Here is a 17069-nt window from a genome sequence, read left to right as displayed (position 1 = left end):
TTGAGATTGAAACAATAGAATTTCCATCTCCATCGGCATTTCGACACTCTCGATGTGAGGAAAAGCGGGCCTGTAAAACCAAAAGGCAACTTAAGGCCCGATCTATAAGACTTGCAAAGTATACCCCGCCGAACAACTCTAAGAGTGGTGAGGCTAAAGGCTCAATTAATTAAATAAAATTCGATAGGAATTTGAGAAAAAAATCTCATTTGCGCTAAAGTGGGGAGACTAGTCTCTCCAGTCTCCCTGCTTCCGCCGGGCCTGCAAAGTATGCTTAAAGATTTTCAATTCAATTCAATACAGCCCAATAAGTCCAATAAATACAATTTTAGAACCTCTTGAGCAAGCTATAAAAATAAATGCCTTTAAAACTACAAAAATATATCTATAATACATACCTAAATCATAATATCAAGAGATAAAGAACTAACTACCTAAGCAATTGTAAGATAGTTCTTTATTTCTTAATAACTTCTTGATAATTCACTCGAATTTTTTTAATGTTTTCGAATTTTCTTGATTTTATTTATTTCACTGTACTTAAGTTAAATCATTTCAAGCCTGGAATCTCTTGGTATTACAGTATTTGTCAGAGTTATCAGCAAATGAAAAGTCGATTATTAAAATGGATTTAAAGCTGTCTTGAATTGATATTACGATATGGAAAATTTTGAAAGGACATCTAGATTATACTGTTCACCAACGGATTTTTCACCGGCTAAACAGTCGGGCGGTTCCCGAACCGCTTCAATTCGAGACTGCTTAGAGGGACTGTTGGTGTTAAAACAAAGGGTATCAAAATATAATTTTTGAATTATGCAATGTAATGCAGCTTTTATATTTTTAGCACTTTTTAGGGTAAAAAATCAATTATCCAAATAATAAAAATAAGAAAATTTTAACACGAAAGCAAAACACTATGGTGAACTTTTCTTACTGTGTTTTTTCTCATGAAATACACGTTTTTTTATAAGAACATTCAAAAGTTTTAAAGTCTTCGAATGTTCTTATAACTTTTTGGATTTCAAGCCAAAAAATGTTCTTAAAATAAAACGGAATTAAAATCTCAATTTGTTCCCAAGATGTTAGCGTTAAATTTAAAAAAGATTTGAACTTATAATTGGCTACACGTTTTTTTTTTATAAGAACAAACTATATAAGAACATAAGGCTTCGGGGCCCAAAAATTTAAGAACATTCTAAGAATATTCTAAGGCTTTGGGGACTTAAAAACATGCATTTTCTTAAGAAATTACATCAAAATGCTCAAAAAATGCTGAAAATAAGAACATTTTAAGAACATCTTCAGGCTTCAAATCCAAAAAACTAAGAACATCCGAAGGCTTCGAAAATTTTTGACGTTTTTATAAAAAAAACAACGTGTATTTGCATAAGACAAAGAGAAACTGCCACACTATGATAACTTCAAAAGACTTAAAGTCACCCATAGCTTTGAGCTACCGACTTCATTTTTTTTTAATGTATTCCCTGAAGTCTGGTTTAAAAAACCATCTTAGGATTTTCCTTCTCATAGCCTCGTTATTTTTTAATTTGCAATTTAGTAGGAAAAAGAGAAAATTAAAGTAATTTTCCGGATCCTTTTATGTTTTAAGTCGAGAACCGACCAATTAGAAAAAAATTCTAAGACGGTATTTTAGACCAACCTTCTCTGAATCATATAAAAAAAAATAATCTCGATAGCTCAAAGCTATGGGTGAATTCATCCCTTTTGAATGTAACTAGGTAAGGTCAAAATTTGATCTGTTAATAATTACTCTTTACTACAGTATAAGATAATAAGATTTTAATGAACATCATCATTTAGAAAGTTTTATGGGCTTTCATAAAATATATACTTTTATTGGTTAAAAATTTCTTTTTTGAAAGTTATTAACAAAAGAAGAGAAGGTGTCAATTAAACTTAAAAGTAAATAAATATAGAATACCTGAAAAAATATTTTAACATGTGTGAAATTACATTTGCACGTACATTGATTGTAAAATTCGAGTTGTAAAAATCTTACATAACGTAGGTTTTCTTTATTTTCGGGGTCGAAAACAGCACTCCCACATGTATGGCTATGCACATATGCAAAATAATAATTCACACTCACAATCATGGACACAAGGTCAAGAAATTCCCTAAATAAACCACAAGTGGTTATTTGGCAGAGGACACTTGCTAGCAGTACTTTGTGATGTTTGAACTTCCAAAGAGATTAAATGGACTAAAAATGGGTGAACTTTAGCCACACAAGCTGTGGGTGCACCAGAGAGCTCTGAAAAGTCGTTTAAATTGTTGATTAAACCATCTCAAATATGATGGGATTTCATCTCGAAAAAGTTGAAGAGCAAAACTCATTGAACCTTCAATCTTCAATCTGAGAAAATAAAAAAAAACCTGAAGACTTTGCAAAAATGTCGAGTGGATTTGGCTTCTGGACTCGTCACCCTTGTCAACTCTTTAAATCCAATAAAAACGACATTGGCTCTGGTAAAACGGGATTTCAGAGCTTATTGTGAAATTGTTCTTGCATTTTTGATAAGTCTACATAACCTTTTGTCCGTGATTGCATATTTTTCCCCTTTTTCTCTGCGTAGTGTCCAGAAAAAAGACCTGAAGACTTTGCAAAAATGTCGAGTGGATTTGGCTTCTGGACTCGTCACCCTTGTCAACTCTTTAAATCCAATAAAAACGACATTGGCTCTGGTAAAACGGGATTTCAGAGCTTATTGTGAAGTTGTTCTTGCATTTTTGATAAGTCTACATAACCTTTTGTCTGTGATTGCATATTTTTCCCCTTTTTCTCTGCGTAGTGTCCAGAAAAAAGACCTGAAGACTTTGCAAAAATGTCGAGTGGATTTGGCTTCTGGACTCGGCACCCTTGTCAACTCTTTAAATCCAATAAAAACGACATTGGCTCTGATAAAACGGGATTTCTGAGCTTATTGTGAAGTTGTTCTTGCATTTTTGATAAGTCTACATAACCTTTTGTCCGTGATTGCATATTTTACCCCTTTTCCTCTGCGTAGTGTCAAAAAAAAAGGCCTGAAGACTTTGCAAAAATGTCGAGTGGATTTGGCTTCTGAACTTGTCACCCTTGTCAACTCTTTAAATCCAATAAAAACGACATTGGCTCTGGTAAAACGGGATTTCAGAGCTTATTGTGACATTGTTCTTGCATTTTTGAAAAGTCTACAACATTTTGTCTGTGATTGCATATTTTTACCCCTTTTTGGGCGTAGTGTCTAAAAAAATACTGTCTCAGATATAGTTTATTTTCGTCATGTACAGTATTTTAAACATTATTATTACAAATCACATAATGGCTTTTTTATGAGAAGAAACTAGATACGAACATAAGGCTTCGATGGTTAAAATCTTAAGAACAAGTTAAGAACATTTTAAGGCTCTGCGGACTTTAAAACACCCGATTTCTCAGGAAAATAGTCATGAATTCTCATAAAATGGTGAAAATAAGAACATGTTACGAACATTCTTAGGCTTAAAATCCAAAAAGTTAAGAGCATCCAAAGGCTTAAAATTTTTTGGATATTCTTGTAAAAAAAGAAAACGTGTAATGCAACAATAAAACACGAAATGCGAAAAACTACAAAGATACAAAGGATTTGATACTATGAATGTCTTTCTCGAACATCATTTCGTAATGGAAAAAAGTACTGTTGAGACACACGTTTTTTTTTTATTAGAACACCTAAAATTTGGCTGAGCCTGGATGTACTTATTTTTTTAGAAATTTTCAGCCTAAAATCTCTTAAGTGCGTTCTTAATTTTTCAGACTACTCTAAATCGACAATATCATGCAAAATAAAGAGCACTTAAAATTGGTAAAATTTGGACAATATTTGATTTTAGAAAATCCTTCCCTAAGTTCAGTTAAAACTGCTTGAAAAGAGGAAACAATTGTAGTTTCTTGTATTTTTTTTCCAAACTGAGGCTAGGCATGTTCTTAATTTTTCGACGAATTTCAGCCTCAATGTTCTTATAAACTGGGTTCTAATAAAAAAAAACGTGTAATGTGATGTAAACAATCACACCCCTGTGTCACAGGACCCCACCGGATCCACCCCACCGGATCCACCCCACTCCAACCATCCCCACCGGATTTTTTAACCTTGAAACAATAGAATTTCTATCCTCAATAGTTCCACATGGGCTGTGAGACAGGGAGGTACAATTTTGTTCTACTGAGAAAAATACACCCAAGCTTTAGTGACCCGGTGAAGTTTTGAAATCCGCCAGAGATGGCTATAAATTAATTAATTTCACTGGGTTTGAATTCAAGATCTCGATACCTTTTGGGACACCATGTAAAGGCGTATGCCTATACAAAAATGGGTTTTGCTAGTTTTGTGCGAGGATTCGAAGAAAGAAATTCTTTTTTCAATTTTCACGCATTCAAGCAACCGAAAAAGCCCATTCACGCTAACCGCTGGGGCCAAGAATTATTCGCTGAAAATGTCTATTTTGGTCTGCTAAATACACAAGCTTTGTTTATCCAGCATTAAATTTTTTGTGTCCTGGGGTGTCTGGGGTGTTTTAAAATAAATCAGCCGTCCTGAATGTTACGATCTATTCCAGAAAATATTTTCGAAAAAAGTTACACAATCGCCGTTGAAACCGTCTATCCTGGTTTGTGAAATACACGTTTTTTTTTAATAAGAACATCCAAAAATTTTGAAGCCTTCGGATGTTCTTAACTTTTTGAGTTTTAAACCTGAAAATGTTCTTGGCATGTTCTTAATTTCCCCATTTTGTGAGTATTTTGGTCCATTTTCCTAAGAAATTGGGTGTTTTAGAGTTCGCAGAGCCTTTAAATGTCTTAACTTATTCTTAAGATTTTGGCCATCGAAGCCTTATATTCTTATAGTTTGTTCTTATAAAAAACGTGTACAAAATTTATGTATCTCCATCAAGAAACTTTGGAAAACAAGTATATGTCTCTTTAACCATACAAAGTTGGTTTGCTAATGTATGTATACTTTTTGAGGGAATGAGTTAAATAAGTTACCTACCCCACTTAAAAAAATGTTCGTAGCAGCTGTGAAATGTGAGAAAACGAAATTGTTTATTTCTCGAGTAAAATTTTCAGACCTAAGTTTGTACCTCAAAATTGATCAGTGAGACATTTCCGATAGATTGTAAACTGATTGTACCCTCTAACGAATTCGTGCTTCTTATAGATATACTACCTGTGGTTTTTTAGATGCCTGCGATTCAGACTAGATAGATTGATGTATGACAAGCCCTTGTTCGGTATGAAAAAATTAACTTTTGCCTGTGGGGGGCATTCATTAAAAATCCGCCATTATGGATACTCAGAGAAGAAATCCAGGTGACACAGACGCTTAGAATATTCTAAAGATCAGAAGGAACAAGAAAAACCACACAAAAAGTTAGGCTCGCAAATGGATAAGAAAGTTCCCGACTCGTAAAAGTCTATTATACATCAGATTATAAAAACAGAGGACGGACCTCCTGTCTATGATGGCAGCAACTTCAATTGAAACTTTTAAAGCTCTAACACACGCTAGCTGAGAAAGATAGGTATCTCAGCTTTGTAATTTCATGAAAAAACGTATAATCTGAGAAAACAAAGCATCATAGCAACTAACCTGTTTCCCACAATTCCGTGGCAGGGTTTCGCAATGCATCAATGCCATGTTGAGAGGCACAAACAGCTTTAGATATGTAATAGCCGATCTAATGATAAAAATAAGAACGGAAAATAATAGATGAGTACATGTTTTTTTCTATAAGCATAACGTTCAGACTCAGTACCAGTAACAGTAACAATGGCTCTATTGTTTACGAACAATAGAATGCCAAGCATAATGTGAGACTGATATAGGCACAGACACTTGCTTATTAAAAAAAACATGTATATTTTATTTCTAAAAGTGACAACAATCTTAAAATATATTAAAGTTTTCGACATACTACATATTTTAACAATTGTAGTCAATAACCATTACAAAAACAGAAAGGCTGTAGTCCAGAGTCCAGCAAGACTGCTCGTTTGTCCCACCGAAAATGATTGGATGGATAATGAAATGAAACCTAAAGTCGGTTCACGATAAGTGTGTCTCCTTATTGGCATTTCGCCTAATATCGCAATTTTAAAGGTTTTATTTTATCAGACACATTATTCTTATCAGGACAGTGTCTCTCTATTGTTATATTATGCTTTATATAAGCAAAAAGAAGTTTTTCGTTTGCTCTTTCTGATCAATCTTGCTCCACATCCGTGTCAATCCAATGCGAAAAAGCTTGTAAATTAAAATTGATGAGTAAGCAAACGTTATCACTCTGATTTAAAAACACAAAGGTGCAGTAAATTCTCTCTAATTCTCTCAACTGTATATATTTTTGAGCTCGCCGACCTTTCAGCTTCCCAATGGTGTAAAAATCGAATTCATGCCATGATTGTTGTATTCAAAAGCTAATTTCTTAATCTTCGTTTTTCTTCACCTTAGCTTGGACAAACACTAATGCAGAATAATGTGCTTTTGAATATCTTTCCCAAGGTATTAAATTCATTACAATTTATAAAGAGCTCCTTGAAAACAGAGAGTTCGACGGACAATTCCTGCATTAATAATAACACGCATGATTAATTTGTCCTTTTTTTAAACCACATGTAGTTGATTCCCGTCATAAACAAAGAGGAATGAATATGTAGGGGTGCTACATTCACTTTCGGTCGGGGTTGTGGACGGCAAAATTTGTCGTTCTTTATGAAATTTGGCGTTCTTTTAGTCTATTTTTTGTAATGCAGCATTTGTTAGATAAACCCCCTCAAAGGTATAAACATAAAAAGAAAGAAGAATTCACACTTGTCCTGAACAGACTTCAGAAGAGCATTTTTCATTTCATTTATCGTATTACTTCGAATAAAATGCCCTGGGCGTTAGTTAGTTTTTTGGATTTTAGAAGGGGGCGTTCATTAAATAGTCTCTAGCCGAGGTCACTTTAATAAAGTGAATGGGAACCTTGTTTTGCCTTTTCATCGTCTTTCAGTTCAAATATGTCATTCTAGAGATGTAAAAAACGGTTCAAAATTAATTTGAATACTGAAAGACTACAATTATTAACACATACTTAATTTTTCCTCGATATGATTCTATCTTACAGCTACTTGTTTCAAATGAACGTCCCTCCTAGAGGGGAGGCGTTTATACGAAGGGGGCGTTTATTTGAGGGGGCGTTCATTTGAAGTAATACGGTATACCACAAACAATAGCGAGGTTAAGCAAGTGTTTATTTAGACCGTTCAATGTGATATCATAGGCCTGTACATAAGACTTCACTTGCATGGTTTGCTTTGGCAATTTATGTAAAAGCCTTTGATATCGCACTTTACGGTCAAAATAAACCCGTGCTTAACCTCGTTAATAGGAATCCATATACCTGTTGAAACTCAATGATGTTGAGATCGAAATTAGCGCAAGTGTCCACTAGGAATTGATTTTCCCGATTGTTTAAGAGGTAAGCCACAATGGAAAGGTAGACGTGAGGTTGAGGTGGCGGGTCTGAAAAAAAGGAAAATCTTTAACTTGTGTTATCTGTTTAGGTTACAATTTCAATGGCATTCATAGAAATAATTCATAAAAACTGTTAACTTTTCTGCGAGACTTTTACTCGCCCAGCTGGCACACAACGTTTTTGCAACGTTCATCTAAAACGTTATATTGACTTTGTGAACATAAGATAAACGTTGAAAGAACGTTGTGTGCCAGCCGGCGGCGGGGAGGGGGAGGCTTTCCGATTCTACCATTCCAGACGAAGAAAGAGCAGGTTCCACTCCACCGCCAGCGGTGAACCCCATTGTCATAACAGTATGATTAGAGGGATATCTTACTTTGATTACTATGCTGTATGCAAGCTTTTGATCGTCGCATCGTCTCTGATGTATTGGCTCTATGGATGAAAATTCAGGGAAATACATACGAAATATTCACGAGGATAACAGGCTTTCTTTCTCTTTAGCTGTCTATCCGAAGGTAGGAAAGGATCACCCCTTTCTCTAGATTTCTCCGCTTACCTTAAAGTGTTCTTTGGCTGCTGAACTTCAAGCAGAGAGGAATCAAGTACCGAAGTGGTTTGAAACCACAAAATTGAGCACGGTATTTGGATGCTCTAGCTTCGTGCTACGGCCGCTTCGATTATATAAAGGTCAATTAGCCATTCCAAAATTGATAGATCAACCTCAAAAACTTCTGCTACAGCGAAGAATGTTATTTGGTACAAAGTCAATAGCGCTCCGCGTCTCACATGTCATAATTATTTCAACCATAAATCTATACAAGTTCGAATACCACAGTTCATTTCTAAATGATTGGAAAACCGTGAAAGCTAATACCTTTCTTTTGATATTGTAATTAATTAACGTGAAAGAGAAATTAACGCAAAGGAGGATGGAATCGCTTTAGATTCGGTGCGTTGTGCTATTGAAGGTCTTTAAATTCAAACTTTTCGCTGAGTGGACAATCCAAAAGAAACAGTCTCGAAAAGTGGAGATACAGAGTATTATTTTTGACGATAGATGAAAAAAACAAAGTAAGCGCGCCTTCTGATGCTGATAAAGCAGAATTAACAAACTCTTTCACTGTACTTCATTTTTAATCTAAGAAAAAGTCTGGAGAAAATAAACCATTTACTTATCAGGGTCTTCTTCAGTGAATTTTAATTTGGTCCAAAAAAGAAGGCACATCCTCTTATCTTAACAAATCTCCTCGATACTTCTAGAAAGACAATCCTCGCCAACTCTTCCCTTTGACGCCTCGTTGTAGAAAAAGCCTTTTGTTATATTTAAGAAAGCAAATAGATCCTTTACTTATCAGGGTCTTCTTCAGCAAATTTCAATTCGGTCCACAAGAGTTCGTGATGCATGATATTTTTCACCCTAGATGTTGAGCAACCAGGACTCGCTCGTGTGGCGTATGACGTCAGAATCTTGAGACACGTGTTCAAAATGTTCAGAGCTCTCGTGAATTGCTGCAATACGAGAAAGAGAGCGAGGTAAGAGCAATGAGTAAGTAAGATGTCTAAGGCGCTAGCTCCAGACTGTCTTAAAGTCTTAGATAACTGGGCTATCCGTGTAAAATATTGACACTATCAAGTTATGAATAGGTTTTCAATCGATGATCGATTTCAATTATTTTTACTCGCTAAACAAAGCGTAGCTATAGGTCTTGACACTAAGAGGATTTGCTGTTCACACACCATTGCATCGATCAAAATGTCCTATGGAAGCGACCACTTACTTCTTGCACTCAAAGAAAAGTTAAAATATTAGATGGGGAAAAAGTCTCTACGTGACTAAATCGTGCCTAGTCGAAGTATTCTTCTACTACCTAAATTTCCGACATAAGATACAGGTCTCATAGTATCAGCCGGAATGACTTATAAAACGCTGAGACTTTTTATTGAAAACTTAAAGGTAAAAAGCAAGGGCTTGAAGTGGGCTGAACAGTTATTACAATTAATGAAAAAAAAATGACAAGAAAGAAATGTTCACCTTTTGAGAAGTAAGTTGTTTAGATTTTGCGATGAAAATATGCACTGTGTCCCTCATCAAGGAATCATGGATTTCGTTGAAAATCTCTTTGTAATACTTCATCTCAAATGCCTAAAAGTAATTGACTTGAAATTGAAAGTAATCAACAAACAAAGAAATCGAATTCGTCGTTTGCTCCAAAAGATAACTTGAGTCAAACATAATAGAGAAAAGAATAGAAAGAAAACTTTTTCAATAAATTATTTGAACCGCAACGACTACCTCGTTTTGAAACTAATAACAAGGTGATTAAATCCCTTAAGTGTTACTTGTATAAAGAGTTAACTTCTTATGAACTCCTCTGGGAATTAATTACCATAGCAATACTTTTGAAAACGAGGTAAGCGTTGGTCGTGACGTAATTTATGAAAAGTCTATCGAATTCATTTATTTGAGCATTTTAATGCGGCAGCTTCAGATATAATTCAGTTTCTGTCATTTTAGGAGCTCAACTCCCTTCCATGAACTTTTAGATGTAAAAGTTAAAGATGTATAAACTAACCACAGCGTGACTTTGTTCAGGCGGAATTTCATGTAATTCGAACAAGATATCTTTGAGGGTTTCAGGTTCGAAGCACGTGATCAGTTGCGCTTTCAATTTGCAAAGTTTGCTGACTCGTTCGTCGTTGTCAATGTCTGAAACGAAAGTGAAAGTGACCATTTCAGATACAACCTCTATTCGAGTGTCTCCTTGACTTGAACATGTTTTTAGGTTCTTTCAGTTAACAATGCCTTATAAACGTTACTTAATAACTCGAAATTTCATTAACTCCAACAAATTTGCGTTTCCCGTGCGTATTCCAGCTTTAGAGACTCCACCGAACCTCTTCTACACTAGCCTGAATATCCAGCCAGTTAACTATTTTCTATCACAATGCTTCTCGTTTACAGTCTAGTTTACCAGAAATGCTTTCACCCAAGTCCAGAACGCAATGCATTCGTACTTTGCCAGCTAAATGATTGCGCTCATCTACAAATTTATTAACCCTTCGTTTACCAATATCTAGATACATCAGCCTAAAAGCTTCAAAACTTTGTATGGTTGATGTTTTCTAAATTTCTTGTATTGAATACTTTAATTATTATTATAAATTAGAAAACAATAGGGCTGATTTTACTCCGAATTACATTTAGTGGTAAATCTTTTGGAACTTCAAAACCTTGCTAGGAGTCGCATACGTAATCATCACGAAAGAAATCTCAATGAAAATAGCAATAAAGTTACATCATAGTTATTAAAATAGGAAAATCCCAGTTTCTTTCCCAACGAGAGGCTAAATCTCTGCCAAAAGTCCCGACGATAAAGGTTATTCCTCCCCGCCATCCCTAGACTGCGCGCATCCCCTCTGATATATTTTGATATAGAGGATGCTCATCGTGTATAAAACAACCACAACCCAAAAACTAAATAAACCTCGGAGATATACGAAGGTAAGCCCTCTAAAGTTTTAAGAAACATACCTCTACTGAAATGACCTCCTGTTGAATCTTCCATTTCATAATCCAATTGTTGATTGAAAGAAGTTTCCATCTTCTCTTTCTTTATCTTCGGCTCTAGTAACTGAAAAAAAGACGAACAATTATTCAAATGTCTTACTTAGCTTACCCTTAAAATTGCCACCTTGGAAAGCAGGAGATTAGACAAAATCTAAGAAGAAGTCTAGACACACTAGTTGTTAGCTGACTAACCGGTGAATACTTGAACAGGGAAAACTTTGAAATTGAAATCTTTCTGTTTTTCAGTGCATGTTTGGAATCTACATGATTTGAAATATACCGCCTCGATTGGTAAGTCTTTGAGGCAAAATTCAAACAGCATGTTAGTAAATGTGTTAAAAGGAAATATGATTTACCCAAACATCTGGGACTAGCTTAGGTATTTACTTACCTTTTCATTGTTCGAGAAGAGTGAATTGAAAAATTGACTTTCCTTCAGCCTTTCTTTGTTTTCTTCTGAAAATTCCTCCATACATATCCTAATGTTAAAGGAAAAAGGAATTGTAATTTAGGCACAGCTTCGAGTGACAGGCTATACAACTACGAATATACTTGTAGGAGTAATATCGATGTAACTTCAAATGACCCTTATTTATGATAGATTTCAGCCGGGATTTCAGCGATTGTTTTTAAGTGGAAATCTTTAAGGATAGATGTCCGAGTGGTCAAGGGCTCAGCATCTGAAACCAGGAGTTGGCGGTTCACTCCTTCCAATGTTCCGTTCAGTTCTTTACTTGGCTAACCCTCCTGCGGATACAAAATTAACGCAATTGCGAGCTTCACGCATTCACAAAAATCTTTTCCGAAATTTATACAAATCCGATTGTTATAAAAATCGGAAAATCACATTCGCGCAACCACTGCGAAGGCTTCATCATTAGTAGGACTAAAATTCCAAAGGGTCAGGATAACACTAAGGATTGGGATATAAGATTGTCCATTCTAAAAATACACTGTTTATATAGCAACCAAGTTAAGAATTTATTCTTGACGTCAAATTATTAAAATGGTCAGATAATCTGACGTCATAAGTGTAATATAATCTCTCTAAAAAAATCTGCTCTATAAATAGAGTTGACGTCAAAAAGCATCGATCATTTTAAACGAGTCTCCGACAGCTGCACACAACTAGAGGAATACCACACACGTCAACGTTATCTCAACGCAAAAATATATTTGACATCACAAATAGTTTGGATCGACAACACAGTCAGACAAGTAAGTTTCAGTATCTAAAAATAAAATATTTGACGTCAAAACATCTATAAATAAATTATCTAATCTTTTTTTAATCACAAAAGAGCTATTTTTACATTCACAAAGTTAACGTAGACGGCAGGTTGGAGTATATTCTTTAAACTTTTGTTTCAATCTTTAATCTTTATATTCACACAGTGAAGGTAAGTATTTGTCATTTTTCTTAGTTTGAAAAAAGTTTTCCGACTTTTGATGTTCTCCAATCTATTCCAATTAACCTTAGGACATTGACACCTGTTCTATAGGCTTCGTTTCACTTCTTTGAAAACTGCAGCATTTTGGGACTTAATCTTTGACTTTCTAGCGTTTCGGTACTTGGTCTTTGGGACTTCACAATTTGTAAACTTGTTATTTGAGACTCCAGAGTTTCGGTACTTGGTCTTTGGGACTCCAGGGTTTTGTTACTTGGTCTTTGGGATTCCAGGGTTTTGGTACTTGGTCTTTGGGACTCCAGGGTTTCGGTACTTGGTCTTTGGGATTCCAGGGTTTTGGTACTTGGGTCTTTGGGACTCCAGGGTTTCGGTACTTGTTCTTTGAGACTCCAGGGTTTTGTTACTTGGTCTTTGGGACTCCAGGGTTTCGGTACTTGGTCTTTGGGATTCCAGGGTTTTGGTACTTGGGATTCCTTGGTCTTTGGGACTCCAGGGTTTCGGTACTTGGTCTTTGGGACTCCAGGGTTTGTCTTGGTCTTTGGACTTGGGCCAGGGTTTTGGTACTTGGTCTTTGGGACTCCAGGGTTTTGGTACTTGGTCTTTGGGATTCCAGGGTTTTGTTACTTGGTCTTTGGGATTCCAGGGTTTTGGTACTTGGTCTTTGGGATTCCAGGGTTTTGGTACTTGGTCTTTGGGACTCCAGGGTTTTGTTACTTGGTCTTTGGGACTCCAGGGTTTTGGTACTTGGTCTTTGGGATTCCAGGGTTTTGGTACTTGGTCTTTGGGACTCCAGGGTTTTGTTACTTGGTCTTTGGGACTCCAGGGTTTTGGTTACTTGGTCTTTGGGACTCCAGGGTTTTGTTACTTGGTCTTTGGGATTCCAGGGTTTTGTTACTTGGTCTTTGGGATTCCAGGGTTTTGGTACTTGGTCTTTGGGATTCCAGGGTTTTGTTACTTGGTCTTTGAGACTCCAGAGTTTTGGTGCTTGGTCTTCGAGACTCCAGAGTTTCGGTACTTGGTCTTTGGGACTGCAGGGTTTCGGTACTTTGTTATTGGGACTCCAGGCTTCGGTACTTTGTTATTGGGACTCCAGGGTTTTGGTACTTGGTCTTCGAGACTCCAGGGTTTCGGTAATATAAACACTAACCACATAAAATTCTTAATTTACAGTCTTATTAACCAACCATGGCTGCTATGTTACGAGCTCTTTCAAGACCATTGAATATGGCTGCAGGCGTAGGCGCCGCCGCATTAGGTTTGGCCGCCGGTGCTATGGGATTCCCTGAAGCTGCTAATGATTGCAAGTCTACGGTGAAAAAAGCCTACAGACAATTTATGCCGTGTATAGATTATCCTGATTTATCCAAACACAATAACTGCTTGAGTAAAGTGTTGACACCGCAAATGTATGCTAAACTTCGTGATCTGGTAAGTTTGAAATCTCAAGATTTTCTTTTTCCTTATTCATAGTAGACCTTTCTGTAATTGAAAGTTTAGGACTAATGATTCAATACGATTATTCGCCTACTAATGATTCATCCAGAAGAGTTGTATTACAATTAAACAGCAGGTTAGATTCTGGGAACAAATAAGTGCCATTGTGTATATTTCTTGTATTCTTAATGCTTATTTAAGGCGTGAAAAAAAACAACGAAATCTATCAAAATTAAAATGTAAAATTAAACTCGAAATCTATAGTATTTAATGTCCTGAATATATCGCCTGATTTTATATATAGCAAACACCATCAGGTTATACACTTGACATGGCCATCCAAACAGGTGTCGACAATCCCGGACATCCGTTCATTTCAACGGTCGGTGTTGTTGCCGGTGATGAAGAATCTTATGAAGTCTTCAAAGAATTGATGGACCCCATTATTCAAGACAGACATAACGGTTTCGGACCTAATGATCGCCATAAAACTGATCTTGATGCCTCCAAAATTAAAGGTATACTTTCGAAATTCTGACTGGAATTACTTTCAATGTTATGTTAGTACATTAAGGGAGCTAATTTTCGTGGGATCTGATTTTAACAATTTTTCGGCAAAACCGTGAAAATTAGAACCCACGAATTACAAATTTGACAATTTTTCATGAGAACTTTGAAAAATCCCTGAAATGTGTCCAAGATAGGGCAAAACCGCTAAAGTTAATTCCTGCGAAATGATTTTTTTTGCGTCCACGAAAATTAGTTCCCTTAATATAAGGTATTCTATGATTCTGGGATCACTCACTCTATTAACAGCTCTGATGATTTTAAAATTAGGAAAGGTCTCGCTTGGCAAGCTTGTCCTTCGGACCTAGATCGAAGGATGATGATGACGATCACTCAATGAAGCAACTTGCTGAGATCCCCACTCCAAATTTTAACCTCAATTTCTTTTCTCCTAGGTGGCAATTTTGATGAAAAGTATGTTTTGAGTTCACGCGTGCGCACAGGACGCTCCATCAAGGGACATTCTCTTCCACCACACTGTACTCGTGCTGAACGTCGCAGTGTTGAACACATTGTCACATCCGCCTTGAACTCGTTACAAGGTGATCTGGCTGGTACTTATTATCCGTTATCTGGAATGACCGACGATGAACAGCAACAATTGATCGATGATCATTTCTTGTTTGATAAACCAGTGTCTCCGTTGTTGACCTGTGCTGGTATGGCACGTGACTGGCCTGATGCACGTGGTATCTGGCATAACAAAAATAAGAATTTCCTGATCTGGATCAACGAGGAAGATCACACTCGTGTCATCTCTATGGAGAAGGGTGGAGACATGAGGAAAGTCTTTGAACGATTCTGCCGTGGATTGAAAGAAGTTGAGAAACATATTGAGGAACATGGTCATGGATTTATGTGGTCTGAACGTCTTGGGTATATCTTGACTTGCCCATCCAACCTTGGAACAGGCCTAAGAGCTGGTAAGCGAGGCTAACTTTTTGTTATTTGGTTGTTTTCTCCTTGCCAACTAACTAAAGACCTTTACTCTACTTTATCCATTAAGAATATCACCGACATCATATAAAGTGAGATGAAAATTTACGTCCCAAAAGTCAGTGCTTAGAAACCCATAACGGCTGAATATTCTTTATAGTTGAGATGTGATTAAATTTTCACCCCAATATCATACTCAATCTTTCTATAGGTGTTCACGTGAAATTACCAAAGCTATCACAAGACAAACGTTTCGATAACATTCTTCAAGCATACCGTTTACAAAAACGGGGAACAGGAGGTGTCGACACTGCTGCTGTTGGTGGTACCTTCGATATCTCAAACTTGGATCGTCTTGGACATTCTGAAGTTGAACTGGTTCAACAAGTCATCAATGGTGTCAACAATTTGATTGACATGGAAAAATCCTTAGAAAAGGGTAAGAAGATTGACAGCCTATTGCCCAAAAACATGTCACAATAGCTCACCCCCCCCTCTATTATGTCTATTCCCCATTTTTTTTAAAATATTTAAAACGAAAGTAAAAAATAAAAAAGTATAAAAAATAAAACAAATAAATGTGTTTAAAATTCTAATTTAAAAATTTTTGAAAATGAAATTACAAAAATTACAATTTTTCAACCTGTAAATTAAATTCAAAATTCTCCTTAAAAAATATTTCTTTATCTATTTCTTTCATTTCTTGAGGTCCGGTAACTCCAAGATGGTCAGGAATGCCAGCTCAATCAATCACAATAAATAAACTTAAAATTAAATGCTAAAAAACCATTGTAAGGATAAATACTGCCAAAAAAATCAACCTTTTTAACAAAATTCAATCTTTCGGATGACCCACGAAAAAGTATAAGAGTTTGATGGCTAACTGTGTCTGTAAAAATGTAATTTTTCACAAAAAATTTCGTTTGTTTTTGTAAGGAAGAAACTTTGAATTTGATAAACTTATATAATTTTAAATTTACCTCTCTTTTTTACCATGAAAATATAATTTGTGAGAATCCACATAGTTACGAACACAGTTGGCAATCAACCCCTTATATTTTTTCGTGCGTCATCCCGTACCAAAATGATAAAAAACAGACAAAATTAGTTCCAAAAATATTCTACCGAATCCGATAATCCAGTAAATTAAAACAAAAACAGACAGTTCTATTGAAAGGGTTAGACATCGACGATTGAGCTCTTGAAAGAAGGCCTTCCCAAGAGTTACCGTGGCCGCATCTTTTTACCGTGACACGTCTTTTTGTAATTTTGTACATGTGTATACCGATAATATTGTTAATACTGTAAATAATGTGAATATACAAACCATGATTGTACATTTTATATTTTGAATTATATTTTAAAGAAAATTCTCGACTGTGTACTTTACTTTGACTATCCGTTTTGACCTCAATTCTATTGAATAAATTTTTTCGACCAAGAGTTTTGTTTTGTTTTTGTTGAATGTTGAGATTTATGAATTTTCAGTATTAGTTGTAAATAGACTATTTCGGTCAAAATAAATCATGGGTAATCAGGGCTGATTGCGCCCCAATAACATCTTCTCGTTGGCTAGACGCAAAAACATCCAAAAATTTAAACCAACAAAAAGTCTTTATTAGAGCGTGGTGGTCCTGATTACCCAC

General features: G+C 35.8%; 2 protein-coding genes across 3 annotated transcripts in view; one reads left to right on the top strand and one right to left on the bottom strand.

The window, feature by feature from the left end:
- LOC136806809 (integrator complex subunit 8-like) overlaps positions 1 to 17069 on the bottom strand; it is a 49410-nt gene that overhangs the window by 14981 nt on the left and 17360 nt on the right. Inside the window, exons 14-21 of the mRNA XM_067063389.1 lie at positions 11469 to 11556; positions 11042 to 11141; positions 10083 to 10216; positions 9542 to 9652; positions 8858 to 9018; positions 7883 to 7941; positions 7432 to 7553; positions 5637 to 5724 (exon numbers count right to left, since the gene is read on the bottom strand). Coding sequence (XP_066919490.1) covers positions 5637 to 5724; positions 7432 to 7553; positions 7883 to 7941; positions 8858 to 9018; positions 9542 to 9652; positions 10083 to 10216; positions 11042 to 11141; positions 11469 to 11556 — 863 coding nt within the window. The remainder of the gene's footprint in view (positions 1 to 5636; positions 5725 to 7431; positions 7554 to 7882; positions 7942 to 8857; positions 9019 to 9541; positions 9653 to 10082; positions 10217 to 11041; positions 11142 to 11468; positions 11557 to 17069) is intronic.
- On the top strand, positions 12181 to 16748 carry LOC136806808 (creatine kinase M-type-like). Of its 2 annotated transcripts, none has more exons than XM_067063388.1 (5): positions 12181 to 12295; positions 13657 to 13914; positions 14225 to 14438; positions 14883 to 15410; positions 15635 to 16748. In XM_067063388.1, the coding sequence occupies exons 2-5, from the start codon at positions 13672 to 13674 to the stop codon at positions 15904 to 15906; spliced, it is 1257 nt and encodes a 418-aa protein (XP_066919489.1). In that variant the 5' UTR covers positions 12181 to 12295; positions 13657 to 13671; the 3' UTR covers positions 15907 to 16748. The 2 variants fall into 2 exon arrangements, with proteins under 2 accessions (XP_066919489.1, XP_066919488.1); XM_067063387.1 differs by lacking the exon at positions 12181 to 12295 and adding an exon at positions 12395 to 12477.

Source organism: Clytia hemisphaerica, unplaced genomic scaffold, assembly GCF_902728285.1.
Source record: "Clytia hemisphaerica strain Z4C2 unplaced genomic scaffold, Clytia hemisphaerica genome assembly, whole genome shotgun sequence".
In the NCBI taxonomy this organism is placed as follows: Eukaryota; Metazoa; Cnidaria; class Hydrozoa; order Leptothecata; family Clytiidae; genus Clytia; species Clytia hemisphaerica.
This window is presented reverse-complemented; position numbering and strand designations above follow the sequence as displayed.

Bases quoted from the DNA above. Each gene is read 5' to 3' on its own strand.
- LOC136806808 (XM_067063388.1), top strand. From the start codon at position 13,672: ATGGCTGCTATGTTACGAGCTCTTTCAAGACCATTGAATATGGCTGCA. The intron at 13,915-14,224 runs GTAAGTTTGAAA...TTTTATATATAG, and splicing joins ATGCTAAACTTCGTGATCTG to CAAACACCATCAGGTTATAC. The intron at 15,411-15,634 runs GTAAGCGAGGCT...ATCTTTCTATAG, and splicing joins TGGAACAGGCCTAAGAGCTG to GTGTTCACGTGAAATTACCA.